General features: G+C 45.6%; 1 protein-coding gene across 2 annotated transcripts in view; it reads left to right on the top strand.

Moving 5' to 3' along the window:
• pde5ab (phosphodiesterase 5A, cGMP-specific, b) overlaps positions 1-21,283 on the top strand; it is a gene marked incomplete at its 5' end in the record, with an annotated part of 95,925 nt that overhangs the window by 67,191 nt on the left and 7,451 nt on the right. For both annotated transcript variants that reach the window (XM_079810945.1, XM_079810946.1), the window contains 8 exons: positions 8,680-8,805; positions 10,626-10,720; positions 10,797-10,884; positions 17,163-17,263; positions 17,342-17,419; positions 20,720-20,783; positions 20,875-20,949; positions 21,031-21,114. In XM_079810945.1, the coding sequence (XP_079667071.1) occupies positions 8,680-8,805; positions 10,626-10,720; positions 10,797-10,884; positions 17,163-17,263; positions 17,342-17,419; positions 20,720-20,783; positions 20,875-20,949; positions 21,031-21,114 (711 nt within the window). The remainder of the gene's footprint in view (positions 1-8,679; positions 8,806-10,625; positions 10,721-10,796; positions 10,885-17,162; positions 17,264-17,341; positions 17,420-20,719; positions 20,784-20,874; positions 20,950-21,030; positions 21,115-21,283) is intronic.

Genomic DNA, 21,283 nt, shown 5'->3' with positions numbered 1-21,283 from the left:
AGTTGTCAAATGTCAACAGAACTCAACTGACCTGTGTTGCCAAGTCCGTGTTTTTCTCCATGTCCGCGGGTTGAAGCGACCCCAATTATGTGATTATATAAACCCAGGAATGCGAATTTTAGCAGGCAACCTTGCCAAAATAACATATTTTGCCAACCAAACGCCATTTTTTTCCGGAGAACCCCCCGGAAAGTTATTGTTTTGGGCTATAGTTTTGAGTAGCAATTGTGCGCGACATTGCAAAAACACTTGGAAACCCTGTCTGCACGCACGCATGATTAAGTAACGTTACAAGAAAAACATGAGTGTGAACGATCTTTGCCAGTAATAAAATAATTTAAGGATACACAGAGTACTTACCAACACGATCATCGTTTCTGAGAGAAATAGTGAAGGTGAATGCATATACGAACAAGCTCTCCGTTTAGGATAAGAGCAAATTCAACCCAAGAGCCTTCGATGACGTGGATGATTACGTTAATGTTGATCATCTGTCCATCATCGTCTAAAGCCCGCCCTGATGATTTCATTGGTCCGAACAGTTTCTGTTCGGGCATAATTACTCCTCTATGGAGCGAGTCCAGACCGAATTGCCCGAGCAAAAAAAATTGTGGGCGGGGCTAAATTCGGCTGGCATCCAGGCTACCGATGACCCAGTCAGTTGTGATTGGTATAGTCTGTGCAGATATTTTCGGAAACGGAACGCCCATCAAAGTCTTATAGTGACAGTAATTTGTTAATATGTGTCAGGAGTTATGAATATGAAAACCGCGTCTGTACCGTTTGATTGTAATATGAGCCTCAGCTGATCTCATTCATAAAAAAACTCCTCTATTCTCCTGACGAAGACTCGCGACAAATCAACATCCCTCAGGGCTTTTAGTTCAAAAGTGTGCAGATAAGGAGACATATTGATAGATTCTCATATGTCTGTGTCAAATTTCTAAACAGAGGAGTATTTTTGATTCAATACTTCCTCAAAATGCGCCTAATCATGAGCTTCCTGAGATCGCGAAACATGCAAATAGAGACATTTGAAGACTAATAAACACACAATCGCGACGATGTATGGTTTGTCTTCAAGCCACTTAGTCTTCAAATGCTCATCCTTTGGCAGATGAAAAAGGTTTGCTTTTGAGTCGCACTTCAGAACACAGCGTCTCGTCTCCATGATGTTTTCTAGTTTTCACTGGCGTCTCGTGGCCATGATGTTTTCTAGTGCTCACTGGCGTCTCGTCTCCATGATGTTTTCTAGTTTTCACTGGCGTCTCGTGGCCATGATGTTTTCTAGTTTTCACTGGCGTCTCGTGGCCATGATGTTTTCTAGTGTTCACTGGCGTCTCGTGGCCATGATGTTTTCTAGTTTTCACTGGCGTCTCGTCTCCATGATGTTTTCTAGTTTTCACTGGCGTCTCGTGGCCATGATGTTCCCTTTCGAAAGGGAACTCTCGCTGCGTCTAGCTGACGCTATGGGGAACGCCCTCGGCGTGACTGGTGTCTGAAGCTACTATCGAATCACGGCAAAGTCTTTGACCGACGTCAGCCCATGACGTCATCAACGTGCGACCCGGAAGTATAAAAGGGCGCCGTGCCAACACATACACATCTTTCTCGTCTTCAGGGACTGTCTGTTTGAACTGCTATACGAGTTAAGGTAAAACAAATTCAATTATTAATACACACGAGTGTGTATTTACTGCCTGGGATCAAGAGCATGCACAGTCAAGTTCATTTGAAGTTGTTTGTGTGTGAGTGTGAGTGGTTTTTCAATCTGAGATCGCTCCACTCTAGTCTGGCTTTTTTCCTGAGGGAAGAAAGTTTGGCATCTGGGACTGGATGATGCTGTCCCGCTCAAGCTGAGGCTGAGCGTTGGCATACATCATGGGTTCTCAGATGCAGCTCGCCGATCGTCGCGACGATCTGGCGGCTAACGAGACTAAACAGCAAGTGCTCTTAGGGATGGCTGGTGAGAGTGGTATGAATCCTCTCAGCCACCTTGACCGTGTATGCTGAGCTGATGAATGTTATGGAACGTGCTACGGGCAGGCTGCTGCTGCCATGTTGGCGCGATAGAGGAGAGATCGCTCGTGGTAGATTGCACGATCGATTTCTCCTTGGCCATAAACCATCAGCTCAGATGAGCCTTCCATTCCTTCTTGATCTTCTTACAGAGATCGAGAGGGCATGGAAGAATCCATATTCTACCCAATGTTCATCAACATCAGCGTTTTAACTTCGCTGATGTCGAGGGGATAGGGGAATATGGATATGTGTTGAGGCTACCGACTGGCGAGGAAAGTTTGCGAACTTTTCTCGCGTTTCGTGGGCATCAACACTGAAGAGCTCAAACTCTGCCTTTCTAAATCACGATGTGCTTTAATGGCAGGGGCATACACGGCAGCGGGTCAGGCTGGTGCTGCTTTTCACACCATGGCGGTGTTTCAGGCGTACCAGGCGGACCTGCTGGAGGATCTCGACCAGGGGGCCGGGCTGTCCCCTGAGGCGGTTGCTGAGCTGCGCCGCACCACAGATCTGTCTCTCCGGGCCACCAAGCAGACTGCTGCTGCTATCGGCCGCTCTATGGCGGCTATGGTGGTTACGGAGAGGCATCTGTGGTTGGGCCTGGCTTATATCGGGGAGAGAGAAAAGGGGTTTTCTCTTCGATTCGCCGGTTTCGCCTACTGAACTTTTCGGCACCTCCGTGTAGGCGGTGGTTGGAAAGTTCAGGGAGGCGAAGGCGCGCTCAGCGGCATTTAAGAATAAAACATGCATACCGCTGAGATCCGCGCCCCCACCCAGGCAGGCGGGACCTGGTCCTTCACGGTCTGAGGACCGTAGGCAGGACCAGAGTGCTAGCGTCTCCTCTCGTGCCCCCCCCTCCTTGGAGGAGCAGGGTACAGAGGAGATGGGATTCCCGCTGGAAAAAGGATGTAAGGGAGGTGATCCAGGACAAACGTTCTCAACGAAGGCGTTGGTGATGGATCACTTCCCTTGAGGGCGATTACATCATAGCCCTCTCCTTTTTCCTTTTTAATGACTTTTACCCAGGCGCTTCTTACATCAGGCCTGAGGCGGGCCTATGGTGAGTAGAACTATGTTCTGGTGGCCCGCCCGGACTTGCTCAGTGAGAACGCCCCTTTCAGGCATTCAAGGGCGGTAGAACATGGTGGTGAGAACCGCACAATGAGTCTTCGCTCAGCATGCCGCAGGTGAGAGTGGTCATTTTTGTGTGTTATACTAAAAATATGTATTTCTTACAGACCCTAGGTTCCTGTATAGAGTTGGGTATTCATCAGAGAGAACTGTCTATTCCCCTGCTTAGTTAGGCTTTAACACAGCACCATTATCTGGGCTATGTTTGTGAGCGTGTGTTGGCTTTCCCTGGTTGGTCAAGATGGCGCCAGATAGGCCACCGCTTACGGTTATCAGAAGATGGGCCTCCTCTCATTTTGAGAGTAGTGTTTAGGCCGCCGCTCTTTTCTTTTGAAATGTTTGCGGATTACTAGGCGGTAGCACACTTTTCTGATAGAATGTAGTGTTTGTCTACCGCCTAGGGTTACTATGTGTCTTCGGTTCCCTAAGCCACTGCAGGTTGGATTAGTTTGTCTCTGTTACGACTGAGCGCTACGGCGTCAGTTGGTATGTGGATGAAGGAGGCGCGTTGCTGAGGCACCGTCACCTTTTTTGTTGTACTTAGATCGGAGGCCTCCTCTCATTGAGAGTCGTTGGTTTTAATAGCAGTCAGTTTGTTTGTCTGGCAGTTATTTCTCGTTTTTTGCGAAACTCGTACAGCTTGTAGGCTTCTACAAGCCTCCCTGGAACGGGTCCCCATAGTAATGGGTAGCTATCATGTGTTAGGCCTCAGCAGGCCTCCATGAAAACGAGCCGTAGGGTCTAATATTACTACAACCCACATTTTTCAATATGGCTGTCCCAGTTAGCAGGAAGGATTGCACCGTTCTCAAGAGTAAACGGTGACAGTGGTAGGCCTTATCAGGCCTCTAGTAAGGCAGGTGACAATGCTTAAGCATCAAGGTACTACTAGCCTAGCTGGCTATCAGGTTAAATAGGGGTAATACGCTCTCCTGAAGGTCGGCTGTCAATTGTAGGCCTCAGTAGGCCTCTTGAACAAGGCGCATTATCAGTTGGAAGGCCTCAAACAAGGCCTCACTGGAGGTATGTACCGATGTGCGCATCAGGACAGCTAGCCTGGAGGCTATCAGGTTGTAGGCCTCATCAGGCCTCCCCGAAGGCCCGCTGGTAGGTGTAAGGCCTTACTAGGCCTCCTTGAGGGTGAGCTCTCAGGTTGTGATCACTACCAGAAGCAGGTTGTAGGCCTCATCAGGCCTCCCTGAAAGGCCTGCTGTTAACACTAAGACCTTACTAGGCTTTCCTGAGGGTGAGTTCCCAGATTGTGGTCGCTCTCAGAGGCAGGTTGTAGGCCTCATCAGGCCTCCCTGAAAGCCTGCTGTTAATTCTAGGCCTTAATAGGCCTCCCTGACTCGAACAAGGTAGTAGGCCTCATCAGGCCTCCCTAAGGTGTTCCTGGGGTCCAGTCATCTGAAACAGTTAGCACGCATTGCAAACAGGTAGCAGGCCTCTCCAGGCCTCCCTAAAGGCTGCTTATCAGGTAGTAGGCCTTAATAGGCCTCCCTTGAGGGCGAGTTCCTTAATCAGGATGCTCGAAAAGCCTGCGTAGCTTGACTGTCGAGTCCCAGATGGTGGTCACTCGAACGAGGTAGTAGGCCCCATCAGGCCTCCCTAAGGTGTTCCTGGGACCCAGTCATTTAGCACGTATTGCAATCAGGTAGTAGGCCTCTCCAGGCCTCCCTAAAGGCTGGTTATCAGGTAGTAGGCCTTAATAGGCCTCCCTTGAGGACGGGTTCCTTAAACAGGATGCCCGACTAGCCTGCGTAGCTTGACTGTCAAGTAGTAGGCCTCCATTAGGCCTCCTTGAGAAAACAAGGGTAACCTCAGCAGGCGGTATTGCTGTCAGGTAGTAGGCCTCACTAAGGCCTCCCTGAGGACGGAGTCCCGAGCCTGGATGCTTGGGTTTCCAGCATGGCTTGCGGTTAGGTAGTAGGCCTCTATAGGCCTCCCTGGAATACCCGCTATCAAGTAGTAGGCCCACAGGGCCTCCTTGAAGTTGAAGTTCCTGAGCTAGGCACTTTGATTACCAGTTCTCTGTGAGAACTTGTGGTAGTTGGGCCTATAGCTGGAGGTTACTCGCCAGGCAGGCTCAGCTGCTCCCCTCAATGAGGGTCGTCTATGAGTGCTCAGCCGCCTGAGCCTGGTCAGACGGTCGTAGGCCTCTCATGAGGCCTCCCTGTTAGATCAGTCCTTAGGCCCTTTCGGCCTCCCTACTGCTTTGAAACACAAGCACCTGGTAGATCCTTGATTTGAGCAGGCAGACTCCCCTCGATAGCAAGGGTTGAAAAGCACTACGCTGAGTGTTGCTCTCTTGGATAACCCGTCTCTGAGTTCCGGGCTAAGTAAGACTGCCTGTGTTTCAGTCCCTTAGCTTGGACGCCCTTTGGGCACCATCCAGAGGCTCTGTTTTGAACAGACAGGGTTGGCTAAACCGAAGTGTCCATAACACTTAGGGCACCAGGTCAGGCCTCCCTGGTGGCACTCGGGAGAACTTTTTCCCGAGTAGTGACTGGCTGGGGTTCCTTCGGGTCCCCTAGCCACATTCCCTTGAAGGGACCCCTTCATTGGAAGTAGTGGTCCCGGGCCTTGGAGCTGTCTGGATGGAACTCCACGCAGTGCGTTAGGGTTCCGTTTAGTTGTATAGCTTGGGCTATGACCGTAGGGAGTGCTGTCACTGTCAGCCCAGGACCTGAGGGGGAGTCGCTCAGGTTTTTCTATGAATTACTTGAGTTGACAGTTGTCACTGCCAATGGGCAGACACTCCCCTCAGCATGGCGGCGTTGGTATATCGTTCCCCATAGCGTCAGCTAGACGCAGCGAGAGTTCCCTTTCGAAAGGGAACGTCTAAGGTTACGTATGTAACCTCTGTTCCCTGAGAACAGGGAACGAGCGCTGCGTCGCGTTGCCATGCTTCAGGGCCTATCTGCCATACAGTCCCTTCAGACGAGAAGATGTGTATGTGTTGGCACGGCGCCCTTTTATACTTCCGGGTCGCACGTTGATGACGTCATGGGCTGACGTCGGTCAAAGACTTTGCCGTGATTCGATAGTAGCTTCAGACACCAGTCACGCCGAGGGCGTTCCCCATAGCGTCAGCTAGACGCAGCGCTCGTTCCCTGTTCTCAGGGAACAGAGGTTACATACGTAACCTTAGACGTTTTCTAGTGTTCACTGGCGTCTCGTCTCCATGATGTTTTCTAGTTTTCACTGGCGTCTCGTGGCCATGATGTTTTCTAGTGTTCACTGGCGTCTCGTCTCCATGATGTTTTCTAGTTTTCACTGGCGTCTCGTGTCCATGATGTTTTCTAGTTTTCACTGGCGTCTCGTCTCCATGATGTTTTCTAGTTTTCACTGGCGTCTCGTCTCCATGATGTTTTCTAGTTTTCACTGGCGTCTCGTGTCCATGATGTTTTCTAGTTTTCACTGGCGTCTCGTCTCCATGATGTTTTCTAGTTTTCACTGGCGTCTCGTGTCCATGATGTTTTCTAGTGTTCACTGGCGTCTCGTGTCCATGATGTTTTCTAGTTTTCACTGGCGTCTCGTGGTCATGATGTTTTCTAGTTTTCACTGGCGTCTCGTCTCCATGATGTTTTCTAGTTTTCACTGGCGTCTCGTCTCCATGATGTTTTCTAGTTTTCACTGGCGTCTCGTGGCCATGATGTTTTCTAGTTTTCACTGGCGTCTCGTGTCCATGATGTTTTCTAGTGTACACTGGCGTCTCGTCTCCATGATGTTTTCTAGTTTTCACTGGCGTCTCGTGGCCATGATGTTTTCTAGTTTTCACTGGCGTCTCGTCTCCATGATGTTTTCTAGTTTTCACTGGCGTCTCGTCTCCATGATGTTTTCTAGTTTTCACTGGCGTCTCGTGGCCATGATGTTTTCTAGTTTTCACTGGCGTCTCGTCTCCATGATGTTTTCTAGTTTTCACTGGCGTCTCGTCTCCATGATGTTTTCTAGTGTTCACTGGCGTCTCGTCTCCATGATGTTTTCTAGTTTTCACTGGCGTCTCGTCTCCATGATGTTTTCTAGTTTTCACTGGCGTCTCGTCTCCATGATGTTTTCTAGTTTTCACTGGCGTCTCGTCTCCATGATGTTTTCTAGTCTTCACTGGCGTCTCGTCGCCATGATGTTTTCACTGGCGTCTCGTCTCCATGATGTTTTCTAGTTTTCACTGGCGTCTCGTCTCCATGATGTTTTCTAGTTTTCACTGGCGTCTCGTGGCCATGATGTTTTCTAGTTTTCACTGGCGTCTCGTCTCCATGATGTTTTCTAGTTTTCACTGGCGTCTCGTGGCCATGATGTTTTCTAGTTTTCACTGGCGTCTCGTGGCCATGATGTTTTCTAGTTTTCACTGGCGTCTCGTGGCCATGATGTTTTCTAGTTTTCACTGGCGTCTCGTCTCCATGATGTTTTCTAGTTTTCACTGGCGTCTCGTCTCCATGATGTTTTCTAGTTTTCACTGGCGTCTCGTCTCCATGATGTTTTCTAGTTTTCACTGGCGTCTCGTCTCCATGATGTTTTCTAGTGTTCACTGGCGTCTCGTGGCCATGATGTTTTCTAGTTTTCACAGCGTCTCGTCTCCATGATGTTTTCTAGTGTTCACTGGCGTCTCGTCTCCATGATGTTTTCTAGTTTTCACTGGCGTCTCGTCTCCATGATGTTTTCTAGTTTTCACTGGCGTCTCGTCTCCATGATGTTTTCTAGTTTTCACTGGCGTCTCGTCTCCATGATGTTTTCTAGTTTTCACTGGCGTCTCGTCTCCATGATGTTTTCTAGTTTTCACTGGCGTCTCGTGGCCATGATGTTTTCTAGTTTTCACTGGCGTCTTGGAGCGCAGTAAGTGGGCGTATCGTATTCAAATAACTTGACAAGTTGACGTCATCTAGTCAGAGAAAAAGCTTCGGTCTTCTAACGATTCTTAAAAATGACTCCGAGTCGACTCTTACTTTTGAAAGAAAATAACTCTATATAAGGTGCACTGTCATATTTCAAACTATGCAGGATGTTTTTGTTCACTTAGATCTATGTTACACACTACATGAAAGGTACATTTCAAAATTCCATGATAGGTGCTCTTTAAGAATTTGAGGATCTTATAACAAAATATATCTTCTACACAGAGCATAGGTTTGTGTGTGTTTGATGAGCGATACATAAGATGAAGAGCTTTGTTTTTCCCCCAGTAGTTGAGCAAAAACATCTGTTCACCCAAATGTTTCTGAAAGCCCTTTAATAAAGGAGAAAATGCAGTGTGCAGTTTGAAGCATCATTTCCAGGCTTTGCTGTGTTTGACCGGCTCTTTTTATGGCCTTCAGGCCTTCAGGCGAGGTATCTTCCTGGCACGACATGAAGTCTGCCTCTTTTATTGGTTTACTGGGTGTGATTTACCCCTGACTGAGTGAATGAAGGGCCGCCACAGTACAGATCAATCACAGGCTAACACACAGATCACCTTTTGTAGGGGTTTAGCTTTTAGCACACATCTTTATAGCTATCAGAGTAACTCGTGTTAACCCGTCCCTGTTCCAGAGTTTGTGCCAGTGGATCTTGAGCGTGAAGAAGAACTACAGGAAGAACGTGGTCTACCACAACTGGCGCCACGCCTTCAACACCTCGCAGTGCATGTTCGCCGTGCTGAAGTCTGGCCGCGTTCAGGTCAGTGGCCCTGATAACTTCCTGAAAACTTGCTGACCTACAGCGAGGTGTGCAGTTGTTGTGCATGCTCTCTTGAAAATCCTTTTATAGAGAAGCCAGTTAAGCACAAATGAAACTAGCGGAACGGTTTTATTGTGCGTTCCACTATAAAAGTCTTCTGTTGTTTACAGCCGTAGTTAATCATTTGCATTTATACACTTGCGTGGACTGATAGAAAATGCATGCTTTCTTTGAATGGGAAAGTCTTGCAATGGCCTGAGATTATTGTGAATTATTTGTTATTTACGCATCGAGAACTTCTATTGTAATCATTGGCGTTCATCTTTGGCCGCTCTTCTGCCCATAGAACCGCTTGTGGGAAAGTTGTGAAATTTGGCACACTGATAAAGGACAGATCAAACATACACCACACCAAATTTGGAGTCTCTAACTCAATCCCTCTAGCGCCACCACCTGTCCAAAATTTCACGTACATTTATGCTAATAACTTTTGAACCGTAGAGGCTAGAAACAAAATGTCCTCTGATTCCTTGGCTCAATACGATTCGATTGCACCCTATGACGTCATTTTCCATCATTACACTTTTCCCGCCATAAAAACGACTTTTTCAAACTCCTCCTAGACGGTTGCTCCAATTTTCATGAAAATCAAATCAGATCATCTTCAGATTGATAAAAAGTAATCAATTTATCAAAAGTTATATATTTGGTAAAAAGTTATCAAAAGCTTTTGATAAACCCAACCATTCTCGAATAAGGCGCAAACAAATTCGAAGACGAGCATGCCAAATTGGACGCGAGGCTTTGGTCAAAGCTATCAAAGGCATGACCTGAGGCCACAGCGCCACCTACTGGTTTGGAGATAGTAAAAATGGCTATTTTTGCTTATAACTTACGAACGGTTTGGCCAAAAAAAACTGGTCTTGTTGGATTCAGGGTAGCATGGCGAGTTGAATGATATTCAATTTTACCATATCGGCCATTTTGGGCGTCATCCATTTTGCATTTTGTAGAAAAATGGCGTATTTTTTGAACGCAATAGCGTATCATTACGAAACTCAGTGTGGGTCGTCGGAACGATGCCCTGAAAGAGCCTGAGAAGTTTCAAGACAGCGCCACCTAGTTGTGCAATCAAATATTCATATGCTCATAACTTTTCATGTGGTTGAATACCTGAATTCCTGAATACATGCCGAGTCCAGCGATACCAAACATGCTAGGTTTCGCCTTATGGTTTGTGCAACGTTGCGATTTAGCGTTACAACAATGTTCACGAATATCTTCGAAACCGCTAGTCCGATCGAAATGAAACCACTGTGGGAAATTTGAAAATATAAGTCGTTGGCTAAATAAAAATTTTATAGTAAGTGGCAAAAAATGCAATCAAAGTCGTGCATGGGTAATTTTTTTATATACTCATACATACAGTATACTGTACATAATTCCTAAACAAAATGAGATATTTTCACCAAATTTGGTGCACTTATTTATGGGCGCACTCTGAGGACACAACAAAGTGGTGGGATTGCGCCTGTTGGTGGCGCTATAACTGAACAAAAAATATTAAATTGCCACTAATTACAATAAACATATGCAATTAAATGCTATATTTTACAGATGATTTTGCTTGCAGCTATGTTCATAATTAGTTTGCTTGTTTACCGGAAACGTTCCTAAAGTTATTTGGCTTTACATACATACTGTATGTAGCATGGCTGTATTTTACAGTACTTTTCAAGGCATTAACCAATCCCTGACTCGCATTATTGTCTTTCAAAGTTGTTGTGATATTATAATAAAACTGTGTTTTTCGTTGACAGAATAATCTGAGTGATTTGGAGATGTTAGCGTTAATGATCGCAACATTGAGCCATGATTTGGATCACAGAGGTGTCAACAACTCCTACATCAAAAGGTTAGTGCTTTCGTTTAGTGATGTTACCGACCGTGTAAAAATGCGAGTGATGGAGTATATCTGGCTGTTTTCACAGGAGTGACCATCCACTGGCCCAGCTGTACTGCCACTCCACAATGGAGCATCACCACTTTGACCAGTGTCTCATGATCCTCAACAGTCCAGTGAGTAGTTTATGGACAGACCGATATATATATTTATCAATGTATGTGTATATATTAGGGGTTGTTAATGAACAGAAATGCTCCAGTGAACCTAAACCTTACATAACACACAAAAGCATGTGTGAGTGCACTTTAAAGCATGTTTGCAAATGTCATTAAGGAGTGTGGCGTGTTGTAAACATGCTTTCCCGTTAATCATTCCTGTGATGACCTGTGACTCTTCTATCTGCCGATAAGAGTCATTCACTCCTGCACTGTAAATCCACAGTAAAAGCAATGTCTAAGATTTGCACGCAATGACAATCTGAGTGTATTCAGGGAGCGCTTACACACAGGGAATGATTACTCTCAGTCACATTCAGCAAATTCAATTCTGTGCTTCTCTCGTGGTCCAGGGGCTTAATGTGGTTATGGCAACATGCGGACATTATCTCAGTGTTTGCTTGCAGTGCTTGTTGAGGAAAAGCATTGAAAACCAGAAATTGTTGTTCTCTGAAAACCTCTTTTTGGAACAAGTGTGTGTTATAGTCAGGACATTCACAGTTCTCTTCTGTCTTGTTGCGCTTGAATGGTTTAAAAGCATTTGCATGAATAAGAGCGTCATCATCATCAGTGCTGGTACTCACCAGAGGGGGCGGGGCTTTGTTGGGGGGGGCGTGGTTATGGGGGGATTGTTTAGTCAATAATTCAAGAAGCTCCATATTTTAAAGCTCTTTCTAACTTAAAACTAACATATTCTTGTAATTAACTATAGCTTTTGTTACAATAAGGGCTTATTTACAAAGCAACACCATCGACGGCTCCTCATTATGAATTATGATTATGCTGATAAAAACTAAATCAGCAGCCATATCACCCTGTAGCCCAAGACCCACTGAAGCTAAGCAGGGTTGAGTCTGGTCAGTACCTGGATGGGAGACCAACTGGGAAAACTAGGCTTCTGCTGGAGGTGTTAGTGAGGCCAGTAGGGGGCGCTCACCCTGGGGTCTGTGTGGTCATAGCACCCCAGTGCAGTGATGGGGACACGATACTGGAACAAGCACCGTCCTTCAGATTAAACCGATGTCCTGACTCTCTGTGGTCATTAAAAATCCCCTAAAGATAAAGAGTAGGGGTGTAACCCCGGCATTCTGGCCAAATTGGCCCCTGTCCATCATGGCCTCCTAATCATCCCCATATACACTCGCCTAAAGGATTATAGAGTGCTGAAGTTATGACGTCACTTTGTAGGCCAAAACGCGGAAGTGAGTTAGCATTTTAGCCCTTACGGTTCCCTCGCCCTAAAGTCTATGGGTTTTTTGAATGGGTTTTTGCTAAATCGCCTGAAATAAGGTCTGTGGTTAACAAAGCCTCTAAATATTTTTACGTTTTGATCTATGACATAAAACACATTAGTTAAAACCTGCTTGTGATTTTTTAAAAATTAAAAACGGTGGTTGCTAACAAGTTGCTAAAAGGGACTACATCCTTTGGCGGGGACTTTAGACGTCATCGTGACAAACAGGAAATCTCTCACTAGCCCGCGTTTCAGCCTATTTTTTTACGGTCTATTAGCCTGGGAAAACCCAGACAACTTCCGGCAAATTTAGATTTGCTCTGCAAGTAGTCTGGCAAAGACCCCATTCAAGCCCATTTCTAAACCCTAGAAATCGCGGCACCAATTAGAAACGTTGGGGCTGGCTTTAGACGATGACGACAGCGCAGCGACATTGAAGCAGATTTGCCGCTACTGTGGAGCATCACTCGTTCGAATCAGCTATCGCGTCTGTTTTAAGCGATTTAAACTTTTCCTTTTCGTTAAAACCCGAGCAAAGAACAACACTCGAAGCCTTCATATCTAAAAAAGATGTTATCGCTGTCTTACCGACTGGATTCGGCAAGAGTCTGATACCAGCTTGGCCCTTTGGTGGCTAAACGAATGGGTCTTAGCGAGAGCCCTCTGGTAGTGTTAATGTTTTACAAAATATAGTTTTAAGTCCTTTTCAGGTGTGAATGTAGTTGTTTAAAGCTCAAATATGTGGTTTATTTATAAAGAGAGCGCCTTTTTTTAAATTTTATCTGCCGTTTTCGGAGTTGTGAGCTCCAGTGGATCAGCGGCGCTCAATTGCTCAACCCCACCGAGAGGCGCCTTTCCTCGGCCAGTCCTTCTGCCGTCTGCTGCTGGCTCTGATGTCAAGATATGATTCGTCTTGTGTAGATCTAACGGCTGATCTTTGCTCTCATTAATCTATCATTTGTTCCTAGACAGATTGTTTTGTCTGTGGGCAAAGTGAAGTTTCATAACTTTATATTTTTAAGATATTAAACTTTACCGTTGTAGTCTCCTAGCGCTGACTTTGACTGAATTGCTTTATTTATTGTATAGCTTCTTATACCTTTTACTTATACTTTTATGATTGCTATGGATGATCACACATAAACTGACATTTAACAAAAAGAGACTGGGTTGTGTTTTGTGTCATATTTAATTTATTACAGTGATAATCATAGCCTATATTATGTGTGTGTGTGTGTGTGTGTGTGTGTGTGTGTGTGTGTGTGTGTGTGTGTGTGTGTGTGTGTGTGTGTGTGTGTGTGTGTGTGTGTGTGTGTGTGTGTGTGTGTGTGTGTGTGTGTGTGTGTGTGTGTGTGTGTGTGTGTGTGTGTGTGTGTGTGTGTGTGTGTGTGTGTGTGTGTGTGTGTGTGTGTGTGTGTGTGTGTGTGTTTTTTAAATGTAAACGAAAAGAGGCTGGGTTTTTTATATTTCGTTTTGTTATAAACATGCATTGAAGATAATATGCATTGCCTGCACTACATATACAAATATATACTGAGTGATACTGTCAAGAACGCTGCTTGTCCATTAGCAGACTAGACGGACTAGTTTCCTCCCGTCCTCGGGAGTTCATTCTCCGGAGTCAAACTTGGTAAGTCACGGAAGCAAGTCAGAAGTTCGCGTACGAAATATGTCATAAAAAACACCACTGCCTCATTTCATAAAAAAAATTATAATAATTAAACATAATAATAGCCACACGAATGTGGTTCAGGCAACGCGTAGCTAGGCCTACATTGATTATCTTATATATTTATAATAAAACGAAGTATAAAACACCATGCCTCTTTTCGTTTACATTTTAAAAATAATATATTAAACATTAATATGTGGTTTAGGTAAAGTGACCAGATTTCTGAAATGGAAACCGGGGACATTTCCTATTTGAGAACACAAGTACAGACAAGAACGCATATTGAGAAACGGCCAGTCAGATGTTTCTCCGTCGCTCTGCATACGTCATCTCCCTCATCGCTCTGATTGGTTTTAGGTCTATCCAATTGCGCCGAGAGGCATTTGAGCGACGCCCGTTGGTGACGCCCCTTTGGAAATGATTTGTCTATGAAGCTTTGCCAGACCATAACTCAGTTACTACTGAGAATGGTCTGGTTTAAACCAGGCTAACGGTCTGGTTTAAACCAGGCTATTTCAGCCTTATGAAGAACTTATGTGGCGTGAATAGATCGCGCTATTCGCGCAAAGTTGGATGCTTGAACATTTGGAGTTTACTCTCTTCACATGTTCGTCTCGTTGAAAAATGGCTGACATGGGCTGTGTTAACACGTCTTTTTTTGTTATAATCTACTGTTAATGTGTGACAAAACGTAGTTTTAAGACTTTTTCAGTCGATAATGTAGTTGTTTAAAGCTCAAATCTGTGGTTTATTTATAAGACGAGTGCCTATTTAAACATTTTATCTGGTGTTTTCGGAGTTGTGAGCTCCAGTGGGTCAGCGGCGCTCCGCGCTTGTTTACCCGGCGAGAGTAGACTTTCCTCGGCTAGTCCTTCTGACGTCTGCCGCTGGCTCTGATGTCTCTGTGGCGGCTCCAGCTATAATTCGTCTTGTAACGGCCGATCTTTGGTCTCATGGATCTATAATTTGTTCCCTGGCAAATCGTTTAGGCTGAGTGCAAAGAGAAGTTTCATTACTTGTTTATTTTTAGGCTATAACTGTACGTTGCAGTTGTAAGTTAGCCGACTAGCACTGACTTTGAATGTTTGACTGAATTGTTTGCTTTATTTCATGTGTAGCTTATTATATCTTTTACTTGTACTTTTGTATTATTGATCATACGTAAACTTGCATTTAACAAAAAGAGACTGGGTTGTGTTTCATGTCATTTAATGTTATCACAGTGATAATCATATTGTCTGAAAAAACATCAACAAAAGATAAATCTCAGAGAGGCACGCATAAACAAAATTAGTTTCTAACATTTTTGGAAAAAACGAATGGGGCAATATTTCTCATGAAAAAGTGGATAAGTGTTCATACATAGCGCAGATCATACTGAGCGAGCGTGTTTTTTAAATAAAGTTTGAGGAAGCTTGATGATGACGTTGATCCGCGACCATGGTGTGCTGTAGTCCGTTTATAGCCTACCGTTAGCATTTTACATCTGACGGCTTTATTTAGGCTTCAAAATTTATACATTTTGGATTAATTTGTAAAGATTATCTTGACAGACAAAACGTGTAAGGGTCATAACTCTTTGTTGAACATAGATCTTATTTTTTGCGATTTTCCAAAAGTCTTTGGGGAAAATGCATGGCTTTTCGATCGAGGGAACCCATGCGCCGCTAACTTCCGGGTTGGCCTACAAAGTGACGTCATAACTTCGGCACTCTATTAGGAACACCTGTTCAATTTCTCATTAATGCAATTATCTGATCAACCAATCACATGGCAGTTGCTTCAATGCATTTAGGGGTGTGGTCCTGGTCAAGACAATCTCCTGAACTCCACACTGAATGTCGGAATGGGAAAGAAAGGAGATTTAAGACATTTTGAGCGTGGCTTGGTTGTTGGTGCCAGACGAGCCGCTCTGAGTATTTCACAATCTGCTCAGTTACTGGGATTTTCACGCACAACCATTTCTAGGGTTTACAAAGAATGGTGTGAAAAGGGAAAAGCATCCAGTATGCGGCAGTCCTGTGGGCGAAAATGCCTTGTTGATGCTAGAGGTCAGAGGAGAATGGGCCGACTGATTCAAGCTGATAGAAGAGCAACTTTGACTGAAATAACCACTCGTTACAACCGAGGTCTGCAGCAAAGCATTTGTGAAGCCACAACACACACAACCTTGAGGCGGATGGGCTACAACAGCAGAAGACCCCACCGGGTACCACTCATCTCCACTACAAAGAGGAAAAAGAGGCGACAATTTGCACCAAAATTGCACCAAGACTGTAAAAATGTTGCCTGGTCTGATGAGTCTGGATTTTTGTTGAGACATTCAGATGGTAGAGTCAGAATTTGGCGTAAACAGAATGAGAACATGGATCCATCATGCCTTGTTCCCACTGTGCAGGCTGGTGGTGGTGGTGTAATGGTGTGGGGGATGTTTTCTTGGCACACTTTAGGCCCCTTAGTGCCAATTAGGCATGGTTTAAATGCCACGGCCTACCTGAGCATTGTTTCTGACCATGTCCATCCCTTTATGAGCACCATGTCCCCATCCTCTGATGGCTACTTCCAGCAGGATAATGCACCGTCACAAAGCTCCAATCATTTCAAACTGGTTTCTTGAACATGACAATGAGTTCACTGGACTAAAATGGCCGCCACAGTCTCCAGATCTCAACCCAATAGAGCATCTTTGGGATGTGGTGGAACGGGAGCTTCGTGCCCTGGATGTGCATCCCACAAATCTCCATCAACTGCAGATGCTCTCCTATCAATATGGGCCAACATTTCTAAAGAATGCTTTCAGCAGCTTGTTGAGTCAATGCCACGTAGAATTAAGGCAGTTCTGAAGGCCAAAGGGGGTCAAACACAGTATTAGTGTGTGTTCCTAATAATCCTTTAGGTGAGTTTATATATATATATATATACACTATTGGCTTCATCAGTCTGTCTCCTCTCCACCATCAGCTGGTGTGTGGTGGGCGTTCTGGCACAAAATGGCTGCCGTCGCATCATCAGGTGGTGCTGCACACTGGTGGTGGAGGATGAGATTCCCTCCTTCTATATGTAAAGCGCTTTGAGTGCCTAGAAAAGCGCTATATAAATGTAACAAATTATTATTATACGAATATACTCATTGAACAGTCTTAAAGAGTTAAGTCTGAAATGAACGTAAAGTCGGATGTGCATCAGGTCTTAAAGGGACAGCAGCCTAATAAACCTGCTTTTGATCTGAATTACTTTAGTAGCTTTAATGCGTTTATTTGAATCGATTGCCAGCGCTAGTTTCACCGTGATGATATGGATAAAGGTAGTTTCTCTCTGTCTTTCTCTCAGGGTAATCAGATCCTGAGCAGTCTTTCTCTGGACGAGTACAAGGCGACTCTGAAGATGATTGAGAAGGCTATTCTGGCCACTGACCTGGCTCTCTACATGAAGTAGGCACAGCCACTCAGACCTAATGCAAAGCCTAATGTTGGGTCATGATGCTAATGCTAATGCTAACGTCTTTGCAGAAAAAGAGCCGAATTCTTCGAGCTGGCGAAGAACAGTCAGTTCGTATGGGAGGACGAGTATCACCGAGATCTGCTCAGGTGAGCGTCCAACGTTCAGGGATTCAACATTATGGGATGTGTGATTGTAATTAGTGGTGCATCACTATTGTTATTCTCCATACTTATTATTATTATTCCACACAAAAGTTTGGCGCGCTTCTCCTCCCACACGTTTGAGGTGTCAAAACGTGCGGCTTATTCTGGAATGGTGTGCTATATAGTCTAGTAGCCAACGAGGTGAACCCGGAAATATTGAGTACACCAAAGTTTTATTGCAGAAATTAAGTATGGGCCCCCAGCATACAGAAACTGCCGGATGCTAATTTGCATATATTGTGTGTATTGTGTATATCTGTGACAAATACAAACTGCCTAGCAACCACCCAGAATACCTTAGCAACTGCCTAGCAACCACCTAGAAAACCTTAGCAATTGCCTAGCAACGCCCTAGCAACCACCCAGAATACCTTATCAACCACCTAGCAACCACCCAGAACACCATAGCAACCGCCTAGCAACCACCCAGAATACCCTAGCAACCGCCTAGCCATACCTTAGCAACTACCAGAATACCTTAGCAACCACCCAGAATACCCTAGCAACACCATAGCAACCACCCAGAACACCTTAGCAACCTCCCAGAACACCTTAGCAATTGCCTAGCAAAGCCCTAGCAAACCAACCAGAACACCTTAGCAAACGGCCTGTCAACGCCCTAGCAACCACCCAGAATACCTTAGCAACCACCCATAACACCATAGCAACTGCCTAGCAACCACCCAGAATACCCTAGCAACACCATAGCAACCACCCAGAACACCCTAGCAATCACCCAGAATACCTTAGCAATTGCCTAGCAAAGCCCTAGCAACCAACCAGAACACCTTAGCAAACGGCCTATCAACGCCCTAGCAACCACCCAGAATACCTTAGCAACCACCCATAACACCATAGCAACCGCCTAGCAACCACCCAGAATACCTTAGCAACCGCCTAGCAACACCCTAGCAACCACCCAGAATACCCTAACCAACCGCCTAGCGACGCCCATAGTAACCACCCAGAATACCTTAACAACCACCTAGCAACCACCCAGAACACCCTAGCAACCGCCTAGCCATACCTTAGCAACTACCAGAATACCTTAGCAACCACCCAGAATACCCTAGCAACACCATAGCAACCACCCATAACACCCTAGCAACCACCCAGAACACCTTAGCAACCACCCAGAACACCTCAGCAATTGCCTAGCAAAGCCCTAGCAACCAACCAGAATACCTTAGCAAACGGCCTGTCAACGCCCTAGCAACCATCCAGAATACCCTAGCAACACCATAGCAACCACCCAGAACACCCTAGCAATCACCCAGAATACCTTAGCAATTGCCTAGCAAAGCCCTAACAACCAACCAGAACACCTTAGCAAACGGCCTATCAACGCCCTAGCAACCACCCATAACACCATAGCAACCGCCTGGCAACCACCCAGAATACCTTAGCAACTGCCTAGCAACACCCTAGCAACCACCCAGAATACCCTAACCAACCGCCTAGCGACGCCCTAGTAACCACCCAGAATACCTTAACAACCACCTAGCAACCACCCAGAACACCCTAGCAACCGCCTAGCCATACCTTAGCAACTACCAGAATACCTTAGCAACCACCCAGAATAGCCTAGCAACACCATAGCAACCACCCATAACACCCTAGCAACCACCCAGAACACCTTAGCAACCACCCAGAACACCTCAGCAATTGCCTAGCAAAGCCCTATCAACCAACCAGAACACCTTAGCAAACGGCCTGTCAACGCCCTAGCAACCACCCAGAATACCCTAGCAACACCATAGCAACCACCCATAACACCCTAGCAACCACCCAGAACACCTTAGCAACCACCCAGAACACCTCAGCAATTGCCTAGCAAAGCCCTAGCAACCAACCAGAACACCTTAGCAAACCATAGACCGTAAAAAAATATGGACGACGCGACTTCATTGACTTCCGCTGACCAAAGTTGAAGCTTTCATAGGCCCGCTCACGGCGCTGACATCTCGGGACCGGAGTTGCGCAGTAGAGAACAGGAAGTAGAGGCGCGATTATCAAAAGCCCGCCCACACTCTCGCAGATGCAGAACAATTAATTATGTTGGTGTGAAATAAACAGTTATGGAAATGTAGAAATTAAAGCTAAAGCTCCAATCTCCTCCCAAAAATCCAGAAAAAAGTCAGTTAGTGCCTCAGTGACGACTTCACTCAGAGAAGCCGTCAAACTCAGCTGTCAATCATGACGTCACATCCCCCGTTTTTATAGCATCAAATAACTCACTAAAACTAAACTTATTTAAAAAACGAACACTTGAAATGAAATTATTGTAATAAAAACTAACTAAAATGACAGAAACCATCTTTAGGAAACAATTATTTGAAGTGTAATTAAATTGTTTAGTGTGTCTCGCGCCCATTCAAATACATGGAGAGGCGGGGTTTAGGAGCTATACTGGGACCGGCCACCGGGGGGCGATCGAGGCGCGAAAGCTTCAATTTCTGACTGGAGCACTACAGGCTTGTAGCAAACGGCTTGTCACCGCCCTAGCAACCACCCAGAATACCTTAGCAACCACCCATAACACCATAGCAACTGCCTAGCAACCACCCAGAATACCCTAGCAACACCATAGCAACCACCCAGAATACCTTAGCAATAGCCTAGCAAAGCCCTAACAACCAACCAGAACACCTTAGCAAACGGCCTATCAACGCCCTAGCAACCACCCAGAATACCTTAGCAACCACCCATAACACCATAGCAACCGCCTAGCAACCACCCAGAATACCTTAGCAACCGCCTAGCAACACCCTAGCAACCACCCAGAATACCCTAACAACCACCTAGCAACCACCCAGAACACCATGGCAACCGCCTAGCAACCACCCAGAATACCTTAGCAACCGCCTAGCAACACCCTAGCAACCACCCAGAATACCCTAACAACCACCTAGCAACCACCCATAACACCATAGCAACCGCCTAGCAACCACCCAGAATACCTTAGCAACCGCCTAGCAACACCCTAGCAACCACCCAGAATACCCTAACAACCACCTAGCAACCACCCAGAACACCATGGCAACCGCCTAGCAATGCCCTAGCAACCACCCGGAATGCCCTAGCAACCGCCTAGCCATACCTTAGCAACTACCCAGAACACATAAGCAACCGCCTCAACACACCCTAGCAACCGAGTGGCGACTTTTTCCACGGCAAGCACCACTCACATTTTCTTCAGGGAATGTCCATTCTAGTTCTTTATGATGTTGTGATGTTCTGCAGGTCGATGCTGATGACAGCATGTGATATCTCCGCCATTACTAAACCCTGGCCCGTACAGAAGAAGGTAAACATGCATCTTCAGCGATTAACGGGAGGTCAATGCTCCGTAAATGACCCCCTCATGACCCCTAGACAGATAACATGTGTTTCTGCAGATCGCAGAGCTGGTGGCCACGGAGTTCTTTGAACAGGGCGATAAGGAGCGGCGGGAGCTAAACATTGAGCCTATCGTAAGCGCTTCACTTCACAGGTTCATGACGTCCAGAACCGGGTCAACATGACACTAACCATGTGACTTCATTCTCCCCAAGGATCTGATGAACAGGGAGAAGCAGGATAAAATTCCCAGCATGCAAGTGTCTTTCATCGATGCCATTTGCACACAGTTATATGAGGTACATCTTCTGTCAATTACTGATGTCACTGATGCTCATTTTAACTCAATGAAACTGAACAAGACCACAGTTACACGTTAACAATCAACACAATCAGGCTAGCAACATGCTAATGCACTCATTTAATTCATTTATAATAGAAATATAGCCTACTAGCAATGTTAAATCA

This window comes from Gobio gobio (assembly GCF_949357685.1).
Source record: "Gobio gobio genome assembly, chromosome: 2".
Taxonomy (NCBI): Eukaryota; Metazoa; Chordata; class Actinopteri; order Cypriniformes; family Gobionidae; genus Gobio; species Gobio gobio.
Note: the sequence above shows the minus strand (reverse complement) of the source record. Positions and strands in the feature narration are given on the sequence as shown.